Source organism: Eucyclogobius newberryi, unplaced genomic scaffold, assembly GCF_026437365.1.
Source record: "Eucyclogobius newberryi isolate DKJ021-1_F unplaced genomic scaffold, fEucNew1.0.hap1 SCAF_15, whole genome shotgun sequence".
NCBI classification, from domain to species: Eukaryota; Metazoa; Chordata; class Actinopteri; order Gobiiformes; family Gobiidae; genus Eucyclogobius; species Eucyclogobius newberryi.
In genome coordinates, this window is record NW_027315779.1 from 16,502,547 (window position 1) to 16,523,122 (window position 20,576).

Sequence of the window (20,576 nt, forward strand, 5' to 3'; positions counted from 1 at the left end):
CTAATTTGTGTAATGAATTGATTGGTGTAATTAGCCTGTTTTTTCCATTTTTGCGTAAAGATTTTATCCACTAAATATGAATGAACACCCAAAGTCTGCTTCCCCATCCATAAAAGTCACCGGACGCCACTGTGGTATCCTAACATATCTTGTATTTAACTTACATCATAGACGGAATCCTTCCCAGGGGAGGAGTGGGAGGCAGAGTCGGTGGGGGAATGGGAGGGCTGCACCACGTCTGGTAAGTTAGTGTAACCATTATGGCTTCGCTTCTCTGGGGTCTTCAAGACACAAAATAGTAAAAGGTCAATCAGCTATTAGGGCTGAAATTATTAATCTGAGGTGTGTGGAGCACATGGAATGACTTATGGTGTTTAACATGTTTCACACATACACATGTTTCACACATGTTTCACACATGCTTCACACATGCTTCACACATGTTTCACACATGCTTCACACATACACATGCTTCACACATGTTTCACACATACACGTTATACACATGTTTCATACATGTTTCTGTGCGGACCTGCAGCAACTAAAGCAATAGGAGAGAGCGTCGTATTTTAAACTTACGAGCGTAGTTTTATTTAGTGCGAGAGGGCCATGATTATGAAACAAAGTCTGCAATCACGGGTCGAAGACACTGAGGCAGAAGTGAATGGCACATGGAGCAAATGCTGTAAAATGACTACAGTTTCTTATTTTAAGTTATGTGAAATAAAACACACATTAAATCGTAGTTACTGTGACTGTTTACAAACACAGTCTGATGACAAGTTAATTAGTCCTTTATATATTCTAACAGAACAACTTGGACTGGTGAAGTGAAATGTTGCTGTTTTGGAGACATTAAGGGGGGAAATTAAGAATAAAATGTGTTATTTTAACCAGAAACCTTGTTTGTACTTTGTTTATTAATTTGAATATGCTTTTATATCTTATACGGCGACCCTAAGTTTGGGAACCACTGACCTAATCATAGGCAATTGCAGAGCTGAAGACGACTAATGTGAATGAAAAAAGAGAATTGAAAAGTTAGGCGCTCCTTTGTGCTTCGAGATGACTCACCCTCTGCACCAGCATGGTCTGATCCCCGAAGCCTCGAGCCTGCTCTCCCTCTTCACCTTCATCTTCATGGACCACCATGGTGTTGACTGAATCTGTGTCTGCATCTCTGTGACTACAATAAAATAACAATATGTTAATTAATTGATTATGTATATTGGATAAAACTAAACGTGTGATGTGTTGATACCGATCTGTGGGGCTCTCCTCCTCCTCTGGTCCCTCCCCACCCTCGCTCTCCTCACTGCTCTCACTGCTCTCTGAGGATGACGGATAAACATTGGCCTTTACTGGAGGTCTAGGCGGCTCCTCAGCTCGCTCCTTGGCATAGAGGCCATGATCCTGAGAGTACAAATGTACAATCACAGAACACATTTTGGCAATTATATAAAAAGGAACTTTAAATAAAAAAGTTAGTTAAAATAAAAACGCAAACACATGACACACAAATCTGAGTGTGTTAAAGGAGACATCAATACAACTAGTGTTTTTTACTGAATACAAAGTTGGGTATCGCATGCGTTTGATCATGTGTATGCCATTACAGTGGACATGACCATGCATTAAGACTGAACACATGATTACACAGCAATGAGCAATACTAACCTCTCCTATAGCCCTCTTGTAACTCTGTATGGTCAAAAAATTAACAAGTGCAAAGAATATATTAAGTTAAAATTGCTGTTAAAATAAAGTTAGATTATATTTTTCATAAACACATTTTAATGAGCACCCCAGTAGAGTGTACTGTATCATACATACCAGTACATACATAAGGGGATAAGGTGACCACTTACAGCAGGCCGTCCAGGGCGCGAGGATGTGCGGGACTCTCCAGGTTTATGGCGACTGTCATGCGACAGAATTGGTGAATCAATTTTTGAGGAACCTGGAAAAAACAGGAGTTAGTTGTTAAATGTGTTTTCTGTTTTGAGACAGAAAAATAAGTGCAAGGAGACGTACTCAGGATGCGGTGCCTCTCCAGGGAACCAGTTTGGGGCAAATTGGAAATGACACTCATACTGTCGCCTCTCTCCCAGCGGTCATTGCGACTGAGATCAGGGTTGCTAACATAAACAAGTCCAATTATTATTTTATTTCCAGTTTTCTATCCATTTAAGTGATCAAATACAAGAAAAAAAATGTAAATATAGATATAAATATATATATATATATATATACCTGGCTCTTATTGGATGTCTAATGCCAGATGTCAAGTTAGTGTTGAGAGCTGTGGCAATTGATGCGGTTCTTTGGGGAATCTGAATGAGGCAATACAAACATCTGAAATTTAACTGCCTTGTTCAAGGTAATATTTAAAACTGTATCTAGAGTATGAAGAATTAATAACTAGAGATTAATTTGTAACACAGTTTTGTTTTGATGAAAGAACATACTTTGGGAGGCAGCTCCACGTCGGGTAAGCGGATCCAGGGGCCCCTCTCTTCTCTTATTTGGTGCACCTGTGGTGCAGGGATCTCAGAAGTGGGGTCTGAGTTTTGTCGCACCAATTCTCTAGAGTGAGTGGGGCGGGGTGTGGGGGTGAGGGAGGGGTCCTGGGTGGGGAAGGCAGACATGTTCTTAGTGGGCTGGTCACAGAGGGACTGGGAGCGAGGTACAGGAGCAGCATAGGGTTTTAAAGGCACCAAATGAGCCATCTGGAACTGCAGCAGCACCAAGAAAAACCAGCAGCCATATGTAAGCAACAGAGTGAAGGATGGTGGGGAAATCAAGCAAAAGCCAAGAACGCCGTCACAAATGTTGGAGAAAGAAGAAAAAAAAAGACAAAACTGTAAGTACAGAATATAGCCAGAAAATACCAATCAAAGCTGATTGAGACTTTAGGCTTAAGCAGCAAAAGGTTTACAGACTTAATAGCACTAACCTTGCCCTGCCCCCCTTGGGGTTCAACAGGCCTCTGCATGGGGGGGGTCTGAGCAGACTGGACCCCTGATTGGCTAATGGAGTCAGAGCGAGACTGGATGGCAGTGTCAGAGACAGTGGTGCAGATCTTAGGTGAGCCTTGTCTGTTGAGTTTACTTCGCTCCTCAACCTAGTGTAAAACAGTCATTCATGAGATGGTGGCATCAGTGTATTTACATTGTTCAGCATAGAGTACAATGAGTACCTCGCGTGCCCATGATGGCTTGTTATTTGGCTCTAGATTTTTGTTGTAGTGATAGAGCTGGGGCTTCTTCTCCTGTTGCTGTTGCTGAAGAGACACAAGATAGGCATGCTCCTGCTGCAGCTGCCTCTGCAGCCGCTCTGACTGACGCTGCTCCTCCAGCTGCTTACGCTTGTACTCCTACAGGTAAAAACAGTCAACAACTTTAAAACTAGGTATGAATTTGCTCAAACAAGTGATTTGATGGGTTTTCACACCATGTGAATGTGTCAGATTGCAGCTTAGGGTTAATTTCCTTCCATTTTAAGTGATTATTTAACACTTAATATATTTCGATTTTACTCATTGGACTATTACAAAAACATAAGCACTCATATTTCACAGGAACCATCTAAAATGAAGTAGTCTGAAATATTTCAAGTAAACCAGGTTACTCTTTAAAGAGGTTTAAGTTTTAAGTTAAAAGCCTAATAAAACTCTATTCAAAGTTAAACTTGAGAAAAGAGGTTTACGTAGTGGTCACACATTTATCTGCAGTAAATCTACACAGTATATTCCAAGACCGGTCTTGAGACACTACTATACTGTATAGTATATTTTTTCCTCATATGTTCGTGTTAGATGCACACATGTTTTTGTCTAGTACAGCATTCCCAAACTGTTTTAGTCCCTATGCCCTATAGTTTGGTCTACCTGCATTCATACGTCACAAGGAGCATTTTAGGGCTTGAAACACACCCACCACTCTCAGACCCCGGATTTAAAAGGTAGCCCAGAGTCCAGATGTTTCAATCAGTTCCAGTAGTCATGTGAACAAACTAAAGGAATCTTGGCTTAAAACTGGAGACACAAAATATGGAGATAGGGCAGTTACCATAAGTAGTGCCTGCTCCTGAAGTAACTGCTGCTGGAGGATTTCTAACTGCCGCTGCTCCTCCTCTAACTTGTGTCTGATAAATTCCTGCAAAGGAAACGGGGGCCATTAGGTACAAAACAAGCCATGAATAGTACAGTATTAGGAGCATGTGCATTAACCGTGTTACAAAGCAATAAACTACTAAAATAAATATTTTAAAATAATAAATCGCCATGTTTTCCCCACAAAAAGAATGTGCTGCTATTTCCATTAAAAAAATATTCTAAATACAACTGAAATCTGTGAGAAACACAGTAAATCATAATCTTTATAACAATAGATCAAACGAAACACATAACGATAACTTTTTAGTGCCATCGCCAACAAATGTTCTTTTTTTAAAATAAAATATGAACGTGCATAAAAACAAACAAACAAAACAAGAGAGTGAACAGTTAACAAAAATCAAAACCATTAGATATCCATAAAAAAAAGAAATTATGGCACATATAAATTAAAGCAAATGTCCCATTTAGTCCACAGTCTAACACATTAGTCCATCTTCAAAATCAAGTTTAAAAGTAATTTGATCCATTCTGCGGATGTCCAATATAGTCAGTTCTTGATAGTTGGTGTAATTTGTGTCCATGGCAGGATTTCAAAGGGCAAGTACATCATTCTGAAGTCGAGTGGGATGGTGATGTCAAAAACCCCACGTTAATGATTTCAGTCAGAAAAATTAAATAATAGTTTGCTTCCAGGCTGCCAGTTTCTCCAACAGTTAAAGCCCTTTGATATGGTGTTATGAAGAAACGTGACATTTTTCCAACCAAATTCCTTCCAAACATGTTTATTTTGTGGTTCTCCATTGAGATGTACATATATTTTCCCATTCTTCTTCAGTCAAAATAAAATGACCTCATTCCCATTTGTTTTTAATGTAATTAGTAGAGTGTCTATCCTAATTGTTAATACTTTTATATAATTTAGACATTGTTCCACTTGAAAGTTCAGATTTGTAAGCCTTAAATATTTCAGTCAGAGGGTTGAAGTGGACGTTGTTTTGATACATTTATTGGTTATAATAATACCTAATTTATAGTCCCTTCAAAACAACGTACATGTCTTATAATGTGACCATTACTTGACCTCACATACCCCATGTTGATGGATCCATCTCTTGTTGCCGTTTTCTGTGTTTTTTCTGAGGCTGCTGGTGTTTTGAGCCTGTGTTTTCTAGCTTCAAACGTGACCAAGATTGCTGGAAATGAAAAGCCATCCCTTAATTGTCTCTTCTTTAATTCCTCAGACGTGATGAAACTTAACCCGTTTCAAATGGATTTTGTATGGTAATTCTTGCGAGAAACACCTTCTTGTCTTTGTACTGGAGGCCTCCTTTAACTTTTACAGCCTTCCCATTCAATCACTCTATGGGACTCCCAGGAGCCTTATATTGTTTCTGCGGGATCTGGACTCCAAATCCAAAATCTTGTTCTTCGCAGCCTTGTTCTCTGCCTGTAGCTTTCAGCTGCTGCAACTCATCCGTATTGTTTGAAATACGTTGTTCCCACTAACAACTTTTCAAATGTAAACTAAGAATAGAATAGTAGACAGAGCATTACTTTATTATTTATAATCTGCTGGTAGACCTTTGCTCAGAGTAGAAGGGATACAAGCAGGAGAGACACAAGCTCACCCACAAAAAAACTGAATAAATACTAATTTAGACCCTTGCTGCTATGGCAACCCACTCATGGAATTTCACCAGCAGAATGTGCTGCTGAATGACACGGCCACTCTCTGCTCTGATTCGTTAGTGGGAGTGCTAGCACAGTTGTGATTGGTTACCTGCTCTCTCTCTGCCATCCTCCTGTCTTCCTCCCGTCTCATATCGTCAATTCTTCGATGGGCACCTTTATCTTGCTGCCTCACCATTTCTCGTTCCTTTCTCTGTTGCTGTGTGTGCAAATGGGTGACACGAAAAAAACATTACACAATGGAAATATACATATCACAATATGAATATTAACAGTCTTGCAAATGTCTGCAAATCACAAAACCACAGTACCAACGTACATTTTGAGCAATTACATTGAAAAAATAAATGAAAATAAATAAGTGAATTTCCCACAGCAAAAACTAAATTATTACAGCAACCAGAAAGGGATAAAACCCTAATTCAAGTAAGGAATATGTTGATTGCTGTGTCAACTGGTACTTGAAGCATTGTAAGAAACACTTATTTGTGCAAGGGTTAGGGGGGGGCATCTGATAATGCCAACCTCAGGGCATTAGTTTAAACCCTGAAGTTAAGATGTGCCTCTGGTTTAGGTAAATTATCTGACCTGCTTTTCTGATGATGTAACTGTTCCAGAGTGACAGATATCTTTGCTCTGCACCACTGATTTCAAGTATTTTAACAAAACCATTTAAGATGTTCTTTTCTTTCATAAACCAAACTAGGAAATAAAAGACACTCTCAATATTAGACCAGCAAACTAAGTAGCCAAAATCTTCTTCCCACAAGCTGTAACAAACTTTAAAAATGCACTTTGATCTAGCAAGCGGAGTTTAGCGTCAAACGTTGTTCGTAGCATGTTTATTATTTTATTTTAATTGATTAATTGGTCCAGATAAAAACATTGTGGTTACCTCTTCGAGACGGCGACGCTGCTCTTTCTGCTCCTCGATGCGCTTCTGTCGGTCGTGCAGTAGCTGTCGTTTGTGCTCCTCTGGGTCCCTGCGCTGAGCTGCAAGTTGGGCCTGTTGCCTCTTCAGGGCCTCGGACCGCTCCTTATTCTCCTGCTGCAGACGCTGGAAGTCTCGCCTCAGTGTCGACTCCCCAGGCACATTCAGTATTGAACTGAAAACAAAAACAAAATTGTATATAAATCCAATATTGCTCATCCTAGACAATTAAGTACAGTAATTACCTGGATTCTCTGTCATCTCCTCGATTTTCATCCTCTTCATCACTACCGCTATACTCGTACTCTGTCTCCTCTTTGCAACACAATAAACATAAAAGTTTTAATATCACCAAATATTGTCAAACACTTTTAATCCAAGCTTACCTTTTTCCCCCCTTTTCTTCCGTGTCCGGTCAATGTGGTCTTTGAGTTGAATTCGGACTTGCCGCTCAGTGGGCTGGTCCCTGATAAAAGAGTGTTTAAGCAGCTGCTCCGTGGATGGTCGGCTGGGATAAGTCTTCACCAAACAGCCTTCAATGAAGTCAATGAATTTCTTTGACCTGTGCATGTGAATGGTGTTGGGAAAAGAGAAGATGTAACAATGTTTTGAAGAAAAACTAAATAATCAAAAGATGATTTTATTTCGGTAATAGTCATCAAGTTCTGTGTTTAGTATTCAGCCGGTACGCACCCCTTAGTTTGTCTGGCAAACCAGTTCCACATCATTTGAGTTTAAATGTGGGTCTGGACCATACAGCACATACGGATACAGATAGCAGTCACAGCTGCTTTAATGTTGCACAAATGCGGAAGACATCTCTCAGAAATGCTCAAAATACTTACTTGAGACTTATAGGGTTTAGTGCTTGGCTCGTTGATTCTACAGAATTACCCTCTATTTCTCAGTACTCTCTGTTATTTTATCAATAACACCCTTCGGAAATGGTAGAGTTAGGATTCAGTTCCAGACTGGAATTAAAATAATAAATTCTGAACACTAAGGAATATACTATTTAATTTTAGATCACTGGATAGGGGAAGGCACAGGGAGCAAAAAACAGGGTGAAAACAGAAAATGGCAGTGTACAAAAGTTACAAAAACATTACCCTAAAAACAAACTTTTCATTCCAAATACAACACATTTAAAATGAAGTACCGTACACAGTGTCGGAAATGACATACAAATGTACATCAGATCAACTACTTTTCAGAATAAGAAACAGAAAGGAGTTTATTGCCATTGTCAATGAATAGGATTCAAAAACTAGGAACTTGCATTGGCAACATAAAACAATTAATTCAAAAAGGTTATTGATTCCTAGTGTATAACAATATAGCTATGTGGGTTTTTTCTGTGCAAACATTGTGGCCTTGAAAAGTTTTTTTTTCCATATTTAGACTGAGAATTATACCAACAGATAGGATTACACACATACTTGTTCGGCAGACAATGCAACAACAAATAACTTACCACTTCTTTGACTTAAGTTTAGGAGGGGGGTTCCGGGGAATCAAGAAGAGAGCTCTCATTGGGTGCATGTCACACAAAGCTGAAGAAATAAAAGGAAATTGTGGTATGAGGGGGGTGCAAAGAATGCTAGCATAAAGCCATAAGCCAGTGACATGAATGTGAGTAACATGAATGTGTGTTCATATAATGGCCAGTAAATAATACAAGCCACAGTTACAAACAGTGTATTCTCAAACATGTCTACAGCTGCTGTTATCCAATCTCTCCTGGAGCCTGGGGCTTACTGTTGAAGTGAATACAAGAACAAGGACAGTGAGTCACCGCTTTCCCAGCGTAGGTAGCTAAACCTGACCGGTTAGCTACAGTTTCACATAAAAAGTCCAACAAAACAATAGTTTTGGATAAGCAGCAACCATGATTTCATCATGACAGAACGTCAATCTGTAAATTACCCTTCCTGATGCCACTCACAATTGACCCTTGAAAATATTAAATATCGCCTTATGGCCAGTTCAATTCAATTGACAGTTTCCCTTCTCCTTACTCCATTTGTGGCTTCTGTATAAGTGTTTTGACATTAGCCTACATTGTGCATCTTAGGTCGTTTTCACACTGCAAGTTAGGTCGACGTAAAGGAACGTTTGTTCCGAAAACGGTGCAATTGTCCCAGTGTGAACACACTCACATTAAAACTAAGTGTCTCGGAGCAGCTTCTCTCGCATTCTGGTGCGTGTGGTGTGAAAGCGGCCAAACCTGGGCCGACCTAAACATGAGCAAAATCCCTTAGAATTTTCTCAAAAAGCACTTTGACCTTGTATATTGGCAGGAATGGACGCTGAAGAGCTGCGGTTTGCAACCTGCACCTGACAAGGTAAATTGGATTCACTTTTTATCATTTCTGCCTCTGCACAGCAAGTAAAGCCTCTACCCCCCTCAGATAGCTTTGTCTCTTCTCAACTATCGCACATCACTCTTACAGTGCATTTATCAAATGACCACCACCTACAGCACTGGGGAGAGTGAGCGAGTGTGCATCCACGCAGCCGTTTTCATTGTCATGGAAATAAGTGTGGCGGACAGCTGATTATGTTTCACATGGCACATTGTGCGTTTGTGAATGACGAGCGGTGCATGTGAACACAACCGACCCAAGAGAAACAAAACTAAATTAAGAGATCACCGGGGCAGTGTGAAAACGGCCTTAGTGTGGGTGCATGGAAAAAGGATTAATGAGAGTTAATATGAAGTAAAAATTATCCGCTTGGGGGGAATGTGCAGTAAGCAATCAGCTGACTGAATCAGCAGCAAGTTTCGCTGAGACAAGTTTACAAGAGGGTCAATGCGTCATGCCACAACTCAGATTGTGTAAAACAAGAAAAAAGTTTGAAAGCACAAAAACCTATAATTTAGTATCACCTTTTTATAGTATTTCACTTTGTCTCAAGTGGAAAGCAATAATGCTGATGGAGAGTAAGTGTACATGCTGCATAATTTATTACAGCACTGTTAGCACATCAAAACAGAGTAGTCCAGGCTGCAGTCACAACGCAGCCTGGTCTTGAGGACTGTGAATGACTAATTTACAACTTAAAACTCTCTGTTCAACACATTGTCAATTGAAACAAAACATAGTTTCAGTTGAAGACTGGAACAAGGGTTTCCCAACTAAACCAGGCGTAAAACGCATAATAATATAATTTAAAATATACAACTCAATATACAAACTCAAATCATTACGTCTTACTAAGGTTTGACAGTGCATTTAGGACCAGACAGAACAGCCTCCACAGGCTGGCTGCCATCTCACGACTACACCTTGATTACAGTGAGTCAGCACCATCTGACAACACAGACAAGCGGGCTGCACATGACAGACACATCCATTCATGCTATTTCTCAAATGTATTTGGAGATTCTATAAGCACATTTGTATTTGTCACAAAGTAAAACTACTTACGTGGTGCTCCCTCTGCCATCTCAATGGCTGTGATTCCCAAGGACCAAATGTCACTCTGAAAAACATACAATATAGCATACACAATGAGATTTACTCCAGTACTCTACAATAAGGACATCTCTACATCATTATGCAGTCATATCTACAGAAACAACGTAAAGCAGGTTACCCTGTAGTCATAGGTGGAGTCTGGGTTCTCATCACAGGCTATGACCTCTGGTGCCATCCAATAAGGAGTCCCAATAAAAGTGTTCCTTCGACCAACCGTCCTGTCTAATTGAGCACTTACTCCAAAATCAACTAAACAGATCAAACAAAAAGGGGAGAAATTAGATGGTAGTAAAACACCAGTAATGGATGCTTCAAACACACAAAAAACAAACTGTTTTTACCAAGTTTGACTTCTGCGTTTTCCGTCAGCAGCACGTTCTGCCCTTTGATATCCCTATGGATCACTTTATGAGCATGGAGGTGGGAGAGGCCCTGCTCAGAAAAGGGAGACTTTAGGTGGTCCATCTTGACTAATAGATATAAAATGTCAATTTCAGAAGACAACTATGTACCCTTAAGATTTCTCTACAGATATAAGCAATCCAGTCCTCCTTTAAGGTGCTTCCTTTTGTATTTTTTACAAGATCCGTCACCGATCCTGCTCCACAAAACTCCATCACCAACTGAAATAAAGCCATAATGCAAGTACAATAAATTGAATAACCAAAGCAATACAATCATATAGTATTGAAAATAATCTGGCACACCCAGAGTTGATCATCGTGGCCAGGTGGACTTTTCTTGACAAAAGCGCCATAATAAGTGGCTATGTTGCGATGGTGGCTGTACTTCTTTAGCATGTTGATTTCTGCTTTAATCTCTTCTTCCTCCTCCTCTGTAACATCCATCACCTTGATGGCTGCCAGCTGCCCAGTTTTCACGTGACGTCCCTGAAACAAACAAACATTGATTTCAATTTTAGAATCAGAATCAGAAAGGGGTTTTATTGCCATTGTCAATGAACAGGAATCATGACCAGGAATTTCCTTTGGCATTAAAGTTTAAAGTGCAACATACAACAATTAATAATAATAGTAGCAAAATATATTGTGCATAAAAATATATCAAGCATAAATTCCAAATTCACAGATAAAATAAAATAGCCTTGGTCTGAATATATACACAATTTACAGTTGGTCATAATAGTGCAAAATATAAGCAATGCAATGAATGATTATTGGTTTGAATAATTGTTAAAGTGGCAGGTGTTAAGTGTTCAACACAGCAGAGGGAAAGAAACTGTTCTTGTGGCGGGAGGTTATGTTCCATCCAGACGAAAACCTCCTGCCTGAAGGGAGTGGCTCAAATAGTCCATATCCAGGGTGAAAGGGGTTTGCTGTGATCCGTGCCCTGGAGACGTGCAGGTCCTGCAGAGATGGAAGTCTGCAGCCGATCACCTTCTCAGCAGAGCGCAAAATGCGCTCTAGTCTCTGTTTGTCCCTGGCTGTGGCTCCAGCGTACCACACGGTGATGGAGGAGGCGAGGATGGACTCAATGATAGAACTGTACAATCATCTGCGCTGGCAGCTTGGCTTTCCTCAGCTGCCGCAGGAAGTACATCCTCTGCTGGGCCTTCTTGATGAGGGAGCTGATGGTGGGTTCCTACTTCAGATCCAGGGTGATGGTGGTGCAGAGGAAGCGGAAGGAATCCACGGCGGCTCTGGGGGAGTCTGTTAGGCAGTGACTTTCCTAAAGTCCACAATCATCTCCACTAGGGCTTGGTATTGCCAAAACCCTTGCGATACGATACGTATCCCGATACAGGGGTCACGATACGATACGTATCCCAATACTTGTATATTCCGATACAATTCCCTCATTACGATACGTATCCCGATACATTTTTGAAAAAAAGAGTCTTAAATATACTCCTCCTCACCTTCAAAGCTCTTCACCACCTTGCCCCCCCCTACCTGTCTGACCTCCTCATCCCCCACCGCCCCTCCCGAGCTCTCTGATCCTCCTCCTCTCTCACCCTGACTGCACCAACATCCCGACTCAAAACTTTTGGCGACAGAGCATTCTCCCGAACAGCACCCTCCCTCCCCCAACCTGTCCGCCACTCTCCCTCACTCACAACATTCAAATCCCGCCTAAAAACATATGACCTTTCTTTGACCTCCCCTACCCCTAGCCTCCTCTACCCCATTGCCTACTCTTCTACCCCCTGTTACATCCCCATCTTTTTCTCTCTACTTCTTCTGTCTTGTTCATTTTATCTGTATATTAATGTGTACTGTACGTGTTGTCCCCCCCTGTCTGTAAATACCCCCCCTTTTTTTTATTATGTTCAGCGTCTTTGGGTCACTGAAAAGCGCTATATAAATAAAAGTTATTATTATTATTATTATTATTAAAAATGTACCAAATGGTTAATGTTTTTACTCTGAATAAGAAAATGTATGAAATGTCATGTTTATCCACAAAGCACTTATTTATAAATCCATTCTGCTCTAATAACTTCATACATCCAACCAACTGATCCAAATAGAAATATTAGGAACACATTCTAGTAAATGATGGTCTGAACATGCTGCAGCAGCATCTTCTGCACAGATCAGCTTCTGATCAGGTCCACAGCTCCTTCTCGAGAGAGGAGCGCAGCACAAACAGCAGATCAAAAGTACTATTTCACCTCGTTTAAAGCCTACGGGCCACAAAAATCTGATTTAAAAAAAATAAATTAAAAAATTCAAATAAAAAAATATCGATACTGTGACTCAGTATCGATACGCATATCGATATGGAGTCCGTGACAATATATCGCTGTATCGATATTTTGAACAAAGCCCTAATCTCCACTGTCCTCTGGGCGTGGAGCTCCAGGCTGTTAACAATGTTTGTGTACAGAGAGCAGAGGAGAAAGTACACAGCTGAGACATTCTTCTCCAGCCGCACGCACTGCTTCCGATCCGTCAGGAAGTCAGTGATCCACCTGCAGGTGGAGTCAGGCACGTTGAGCTGGGAGAGCTTGTCCTAGAGCAGAGCAGGGAGGATGGATGAGGTTGAATGCAGAGCTGAAGTCCACAAACAGGATCCTGGCATAGGTTCCTGGAGAGTCCAGATGCTGCAAGATGAGGTGGAGTGCCAGGTTGATGGCGTCGTCCACAGACCTGCTGGCTCTGTAGGCGAACTACAGGGGGTCCAGCAGGGGGAGGTGAAGGACTTGAGGTGGGGCAAGACGATCTGAGGACTGGCTCACATTCCTCGTCCGCAGCATCTCACTCTTTTGGCCAAAAAAGTGCTAAATCTGCAGCAGATGCTAAAGAAACTGGGACAAGATTCGTAGGAGTTGTTGTTGTTCTGATGTTTAAGAGCTCTTCATGGGTGTAAAACAGTGATGGCTGGTGATGCAAAATATAGGGGCGGCTATTTGACATTACTGAGTTTTTGTTTATTTTTTTTTATGTCAAAAAGGGAATTTTCCATATAGCAATTTTGGCTGTGATGATTCAATATAAAAATTTCAAATGTTATACACATGATGTTAACCCTGCAACAAGCTGGCCCCTGTCCAGGGTGTACCCCGCCAAAGGCTCAAAGTCACTGGGATAGACTCCAGTCAACCGCGAAGTCGTAGAAAATTAATGAATGAACATGTAGTTCAGGTTAACTAATGCCTCTTAAAAGCTGATCTTTTTGTTTTGTTTTCTGTACCGTTTTCTGAAACAGGCACCAACAAGTCTTTGCGTTTTTGATTTTCTCTTCTAACTCATAGTATTACCATTACCAAAAAAAGGAAATAAAGCGTGTTTACTTAATTTGGTTGTAAATGTGCATTTAAAATATGTGTTTATATGGTCAATGTAAAATGTTGTCATTAAAGGCATGTCATGAATGGCATTCTTTCATGGGTTTTCTGATAACAAATTTATCAATTTATAAATAGAAGCTAAGCGATGCTTAGCGTTTGTATTATCCAGTGTAATAAACTAAAAAAAGGCTCCTATTTGGTGTGTTTGCAGTCAAGTTAACAGAGCACAAGTGCTACACTGGTTCAGCACATCAGATGTCCGATCGGTTTGGCCGGATAAGAAATCAGAAGAACCCTATATTTTTAAAAAAAACATCTTTTACACATTTAAACTAAAGGATCTTCTCAAAATGGTTTGAAGCTGAAAAAGACTTCCCCCCCCCTCAAAAGACTTAAGACTGGCTTCACATAAAATTTTACGTGTTGATTAACGATAGTAGCTTGATAGACCCTGCTCACCTCTAGTGAACATCCCTTAACATCCTTTGGTATGTTTATCAGTAGAAGTTATGAACTCTCCAAATAATGTCACCTGTCGCACATGTTTGTTTACTCAATCCACATGGTCCACGGCGCGCCGTGGCCAGCGCAGTGAGCGGGGCGGGTGCTCTCTCACACGGGCCTCTCACACGAGGTAACACGGGCAACGGCGCGCTGTGAGCCCCGCACGGGCCGCGGCGCGCTGTGATCCCCACACGGGCAACGGCGCGCTGTGATCCCCGCACGGGCCACGGCGCGCTGTGATCCCCGCACGGGCCGCGGCGCGCTGTGATCCCCGCACGGGCCGCGGCGCGCTGTGATCCCCGCACGGGCCGCGGCGCGCTGTGATCCCCGCACGGGCCGCGGCGCGCTGTGATCCCCGCACGGGCCGCGGCGCGCTGTGATCCCCGCACGGGCCGCGGCGCGCTGTGATCCCCGCACGGGCCGCGGCGCGCTGTGAGCCCCGCACGGGCCGCGGCGCGCTGTGATCCCCGCACGGGCCACGGCGCGCTGTGATCCCCGCACGGGCCACGGCGCGCTGTGATCCCCGCACGGGCCACGGCGCGCTGTGATCCCCGCACGGGCCACGGCGCGCTGTGATCCCCGCACGGGCCACGGCGCGCTGTGATCCCCGCACGGGCCACGGCGCGCTGTGATCCCAGCATGGGCGAACATGGCGCGTCGTGCTCCCCCGTACGCACTCCCGTGCCCGCACTAATGTTGGCCTAATGCTCGTTGCCGAGAGAGTTTTTTAGCATTTCAAAACAATTACTGCCACAACGATGTATTGAAGCTTCAAAGCAACAAAAAGACGAAATTTAGGTTCAACCCCCCCGCCTTTGCCCCATTGCCCTTAAAGGTGGTATGGACGTTTTTTTTTTCAGCAATTTTTTTAATCATATTTCCTCGTGGCGTGGATAAATCATTTGTCCTGCCACGTATCAATCATAAAACGCACCTATCACTCACCTGCAGCCGCATGCGGTTTGTGCCCACGTTTCCGCGTGCCTAAGCGCATGGATCTATCATAATATAGTTCCCTCAGTGTACGGGGCAAAATGAAGACTGAGCAAGACAGTTCGAGCTGACGCGAAAAACAAAGTGCACAAAACACAAGAGTATCCGTCTGCAGCACAATCTTGGATTTAGCTTTAAAATCAGCAGCACATGTTTTGTCTTATGTACATATGTACATCTTTTAACATGACTTGTACTGTAACGTTAGCTAGACAAACCTTGAAGGACTACAAACACATATATGCACAGTACCGGTAACTGACCTTGTACACCTGTCCGTAGGTCCCATTGCCAACGACCTCGACTAGCTCAAAGATTCCAGCTGGATCCTGAGAAAAACAACAGGAAGATTCATCAGTTACAGAATGTGACTTGCAGATAAACCAAGAAATTATGTTTTGTCTGTATGTGTGAATAAACAAACTTCGAGAGATATTGTCGAGCTAAGCCAAGCTACATAAAGGGCAATGGTTATGATATAAAGAGCTTGCGTTAGTAAAGTGTAAACTGTGACAAACACAGACAGATTAGCGGTTGTCTAGCCCTCCGAGATTGATGATTTTGGGCGTTACAAAAATACATTGAATTGAATTGAGATTAGGTGAAATATGAAAGCAAAAACGTTCATGCTAAACAACCAAAGATCAAAATAACACATTAAAAGAAACAGATTTCTGCACAAAACTTGAGTGCTGTATACTCTCAAATTTATGAGCAATGTTATCTGACCACCCCTCCTTGAACCGACACCTTAACGTGGTGGAGGGGTTTGAGCGCCCGAATGATCCCGGGAGCTATGTTGTCGGGGGCTTTAAGCCCCTGGTAGGATCTCCCAAGGCAAACAGGTCCTAGGTGACGAGTCAGACCAAGAGCGGTTCAGAAGCCCTTTATGAATCGAGAAAAACCAAGGCCAGTTACATCGCCCGGATTTGCGTTACCGAATGAGCGACTTGGGGCCGTCCTCACGTGGACCCACCACCTGCAGGAGGATCCCTAAGGGGCGGGTGCAGAGTGTTCTGGGCGGCAGTTGACGGCAGGGACATCGACGACCAGATCTCCGGACACAGAAACTAACTGTGGGGACATGAAAATGTCACCTCGCGGGGGTTCCCCCCCAGAGCCTGAGCTTGTGCGGGAGGTTGAGTGGTTCCGACTAGATATAGTTGGTCTCCTCGAGAGGGGCTGGACGCTCCACATCTCTGGTGTTGCCCACGGGGAGAGGCAGTGGACTGGTGTGGGCTTGCTTATAGCCCCACAGCTTAGCCGCCACGTGTTGGGAGTTCATCCCAGTGAACGAGAGGGTCAACCAGGACTCCCCACCCACCTGGAGAGGGCAAACCACCTTTTTCCAGTTGAGAACCATGGCCTCGAATTTGGAGGTGCCGATTCTCATCCCAGCCGCTTCACACTCGGCCGCAAACTGTCCCAGTGCATGTTGTAGGTCCGGGTTTGATGGAGCCATCAGGACAACATCGTCTGCAAGCAGCAGAGATGAGATCCTGTGGTCCTCGAACTGGACACCCTCCAAGACTAGGCTGCACCTAGAAATTCTGTCCATAAAAACTATGGTGACAAAGGGCAGCCCTGGCGGAGTCCAACACGCACTTAGAACAGGTTTCACTTACTGCTGGGAATGCAAACACAGCTCTTGCTCCGGTCATACAGGGACCGGACAGCCCTGAGCAAAGGGCCCCGGACCCCGTACTCCCGCAGAACCCACCAAAGGACACCCTGAGGGACACAGTCAAAAGCGAGCCTTTTCCAGATCCACAAGCACATGTGGACTGGTTGGGCAAACTCTCATGAACCCTCGAGCACCCGATGGAGGGTATAGAGCTGGTCCAGTGTTCCACGACCAGGACGAACACCACTCTGCTCCTCCTGAATCAGAGGTCCGACTATTGGTCGTATTCCCCTTTTGGGCTTTTGAAAGGAAGCACAATCAATGTTTATATTTTGGCTAAAATAAATGCTCAATGGAATCAAAGCAACACATCAGATTAACACATTCTCCCTCTTATCCAAACAACTTGCTGCGGTGTGTAGGTCCTCCTTGGCTTAAGGGACCCTGAGTGGAAAGCTTTTGAGAGGTAGTACCTATGCTCAAGACCCCTCAAATGGCCTGGTATAGTTCACAAAAGGTAACACTTTCAGGTACCAATCCACTCCATAGCAAAACAATGGAAACAAGGCTATATGGAGCGACCATCCAAGAGGAGCCACCAATGATGACAATGACCTTGGTCAAATCAAAAATCTAAATAAGAATAAAATAACCCCAAAAACTCATCTCAAATCATCATTGCATCAGTTCTTAAGAAGAAATTTATGTTGAATTAAGAAATTCACGGATAATAACAAAAGGGTTAGGGTTGATGTTGGGGTGGGGCGGACAGAATTCCCACAAGACGAGACACGAGATGGTTCCACGAGAATGAGACAAGATGAGATTTTTACATACGGTAATACATTTTGGCCTTACATTTATTACTATTTATTTTTTACTTTAAAATAAAAACTACAGCTTCTCAATACATTTTCTTCTTAGGAGATCATTTTCCACATAGCACAAGGGATATTTGTTTTTCTTGTGGCACCAGATCGTGTCATAATTAATTAACTTACTCAATGTTGTATTTTGATTGACTCCTGCATGTTTCAGTGATCCTGTGTTGTCCTGCAACTGAGGCTTGAGTGCTGTGCTTTCACCTACCCCTTATTCCCGCCCACATCACTGTACTCAATTGTAAATATTTGAGCGATTAAGACTCAGAGAAATGCATGTTAGGTTCTAAAATGTCATGTAGCAATGTTTCAAAAATAAAAAACATTTAAATGACAATCCTCTTCAGTGAAATGTCACTATCAGTTCTGCAGTTTTGAACAGGATGTCAATTAACCTTTAATTGTCCCTTTAAGTATGAAATTTCCTCCCCAGAGAAAAAGGGAAAACGACAAGCCATTCCACTTCCACGCCATTTCAATATGGCTTTAAGAAGATGTGTGGGCGGTGAGACTGCTGCTTTGGTTTAAAATGTACAGCATGACTTATCCGGCTTTCATCTGCTTCCAATGATGGGTTTTAGCCTTCAACAGGGAAACCAGATTCATTGTAGTTTAAGATTTAGCAGATGTACGCAAATAAAACAAATGTAGGATAACATAAACTAGGCTTTAGAACAACGAAGGGAGCTATGACGTGAAACAGAGTGGCAGAGTAGTATAAGGAACAATAATATACAGTGAGAGTGGGTGTTGAGGCAGAGGCGGCAAATTCACCCACGTCCAAAGCAAAAGGTGTGGGTTGAAAAGACTGAAGTCAAGAGGAAGGGTACAGCTGCTTGGAGAACTAGCACCACCAGCTTAACTAAACACATATGAAACAGCAACCAGGTAAACTGAGAAAAACAGGGCAGTAAGATGTAGCAGGAGATCCCAACCTTTTGTTTTGTTAATAAGTAACCGTTTAAACCACAGGAATACGGGGCAGGAATTCCTCCAAATTATTGTCCACTGAAGAACAACATAGCCCAGGCTCAAATCCTAAAGACACCTAGCCAAAGTGAGAGGAAGTGGACCATACGTTTCCTGCTCTGGTGTCATGTCATGGTGGACACAGGAAGCTCATCCAACATCTGTGCTCTCTGTGGCTAACCAGCTGCCAGTGGAATCGCTACCAGAGTAAAACTGTTGTAGCAAATACCACTACTAATAGATATAACAATATAACTAATGGTTTCACAATAAGACAAATGTATTGTATGAAAGAGGCTTTGTAATTCTTTCAGTTACATAATGCTCCCAACCAATCTGTACAGAAATAAAGTCACAAGACAAGACTTTCTCACAAGTTCCAGAGAAAGCTGATAATCTGCAAATCTGTGTTGAATTTGTTGCTTGTGGAATTTATCTGGATCTGTATGATAGCGCATTAATTAATAGTATTGCTGTTTTTACATTCAATAAAAGTAATATTCAAGCAATTTAGGTCAAGGGGTAACGATCAGAGGATTTAACGTAACATAAATCTCTTACAACAATGAAAGTGTTTTCATTTCTTATGCATTGAGCAAGGATTGAATGTAGCAATAATGCAGCAGGTTTAAGTAGGTTGTGTGCCATTGCGTGGATTCTTGTATTACCTGATGTTATCATCTTTAGCCTGTGTACACAGTTACACTATATGCTATAGAGTAGCCTTGAAGGGTATCACATCATATTTTACAATATGATTTTGTGTAGGTAGTGAGATATTCCATTCATTTCATATTGGATAGTGTGTGTCCAACACAAAGGTTTACATTTGCTAACAGCACTGTCTTTCCTCTGGTGTAACTGTGTAATAATAATAATACTCACCCTGAGAGCAGTGAGGTCTATGTCATCCAGGCTTCGTGTGGGGGCGTTTTCAGACATTCTGGCAAAACTTAATGCGTTTGCGAAGTAACCTACTTATTTGCAACTAGCAGATCAGCGTTTGGTCACTTTATCAGACGCGAAAAGAAAAGCCTCCTTTAGAGATAAAATTCCACTAAAGGCCGTGGGAATATGTGAGACACGACCACAGGCGCTTAGATTAGCAAACACACATTGCAGAATCAAGTGGCACAGGCGCACCCAGCTGCTTAGATCACCTAAAGTCTGGACCAACCTTTCAAGCTTATCACCAGCAAATACCTGCAATTTCAAATGCATTTAACTTTAAGTAACTGTCTATATGTGCGTCACCAATAGCACATTAGCCCCAGTCTGAACACTATTCAATGGAGCCCTGCTTTGCTGCGTTGGATCATTTTGACAAGTCGTCGCGTCTCCGCTGCTTTGTAACGTCACAAGACATTTTCACCGAAAACGAAATGACAAAACTACCAAATGCTGCATCTACCACCGTGCCATCCCCGTTTACGGTGGCAAAATGATAACTATGGTTAAGTGGCGCAAAGGCTGCCCTCAAGAACAACGCAATGTCTGTGTGATGGCGCCTGGACCCGTCCGCACCAGAACCGCCTGCGAGGTTTAAGCATTACCCAAACATCCAGACTACACCCGACCACACGGCTTTCAGCTGTAGCCAACATACACACATAACCAACATACACACAT

The 20,576-nt window shown here is 42.5% G+C and overlaps 1 protein-coding gene across 3 annotated transcripts in view; it reads right to left on the bottom strand.

Annotated features, from left to right (window-relative positions):
* Positions 1–20,576, bottom strand: part of mink1 (misshapen-like kinase 1) — a 33,586-nt gene extending 13,010 nt beyond the window's left edge. Inside the window, exons 1-23 of one of the 3 annotated variants that reach the window (XM_072446342.1) lie at positions 19,833–20,576; positions 15,737–15,802; positions 10,930–11,112; positions 10,735–10,845; positions 10,564–10,654; positions 10,341–10,471; positions 10,172–10,226; positions 8,215–8,293; positions 7,127–7,302; positions 6,986–7,055; positions 6,705–6,915; positions 5,901–6,008; positions 4,071–4,157; positions 3,200–3,376; positions 2,957–3,124; positions 2,469–2,627; positions 2,254–2,333; positions 2,035–2,138; positions 1,869–1,960; positions 1,678–1,701; positions 1,262–1,413; positions 1,075–1,186; positions 165–281 (exon numbers count right to left, since the gene is read on the bottom strand). In XM_072446342.1, the coding sequence (XP_072302443.1) occupies positions 165–281; positions 1,075–1,186; positions 1,262–1,413; positions 1,678–1,701; positions 1,869–1,960; positions 2,035–2,138; positions 2,254–2,333; positions 2,469–2,627; positions 2,957–3,124; positions 3,200–3,376; positions 4,071–4,157; positions 5,901–6,008; positions 6,705–6,915; positions 6,986–7,055; positions 7,127–7,302; positions 8,215–8,293; positions 10,172–10,226; positions 10,341–10,471; positions 10,564–10,654; positions 10,735–10,845; positions 10,930–11,112; positions 15,737–15,802; positions 19,833–19,889 (2,610 nt within the window). In that variant the 5' untranslated portion in view covers positions 19,890–20,576. Of the gene's footprint in view, positions 1–164; positions 282–1,074; positions 1,187–1,261; positions 1,414–1,677; positions 1,702–1,868; positions 1,961–2,034; positions 2,139–2,253; positions 2,334–2,468; positions 2,736–2,956; positions 3,125–3,199; positions 3,377–4,070; positions 4,158–5,900; positions 6,009–6,704; positions 6,916–6,985; positions 7,056–7,126; positions 7,303–8,214; positions 8,294–10,171; positions 10,227–10,340; positions 10,472–10,563; positions 10,655–10,734; positions 10,846–10,929; positions 11,113–15,736; positions 15,803–19,832 lie in introns of all 3 variants that reach the window. The other 2 variants (XM_072446340.1, XM_072446341.1) reach the window with 2 other exon arrangements.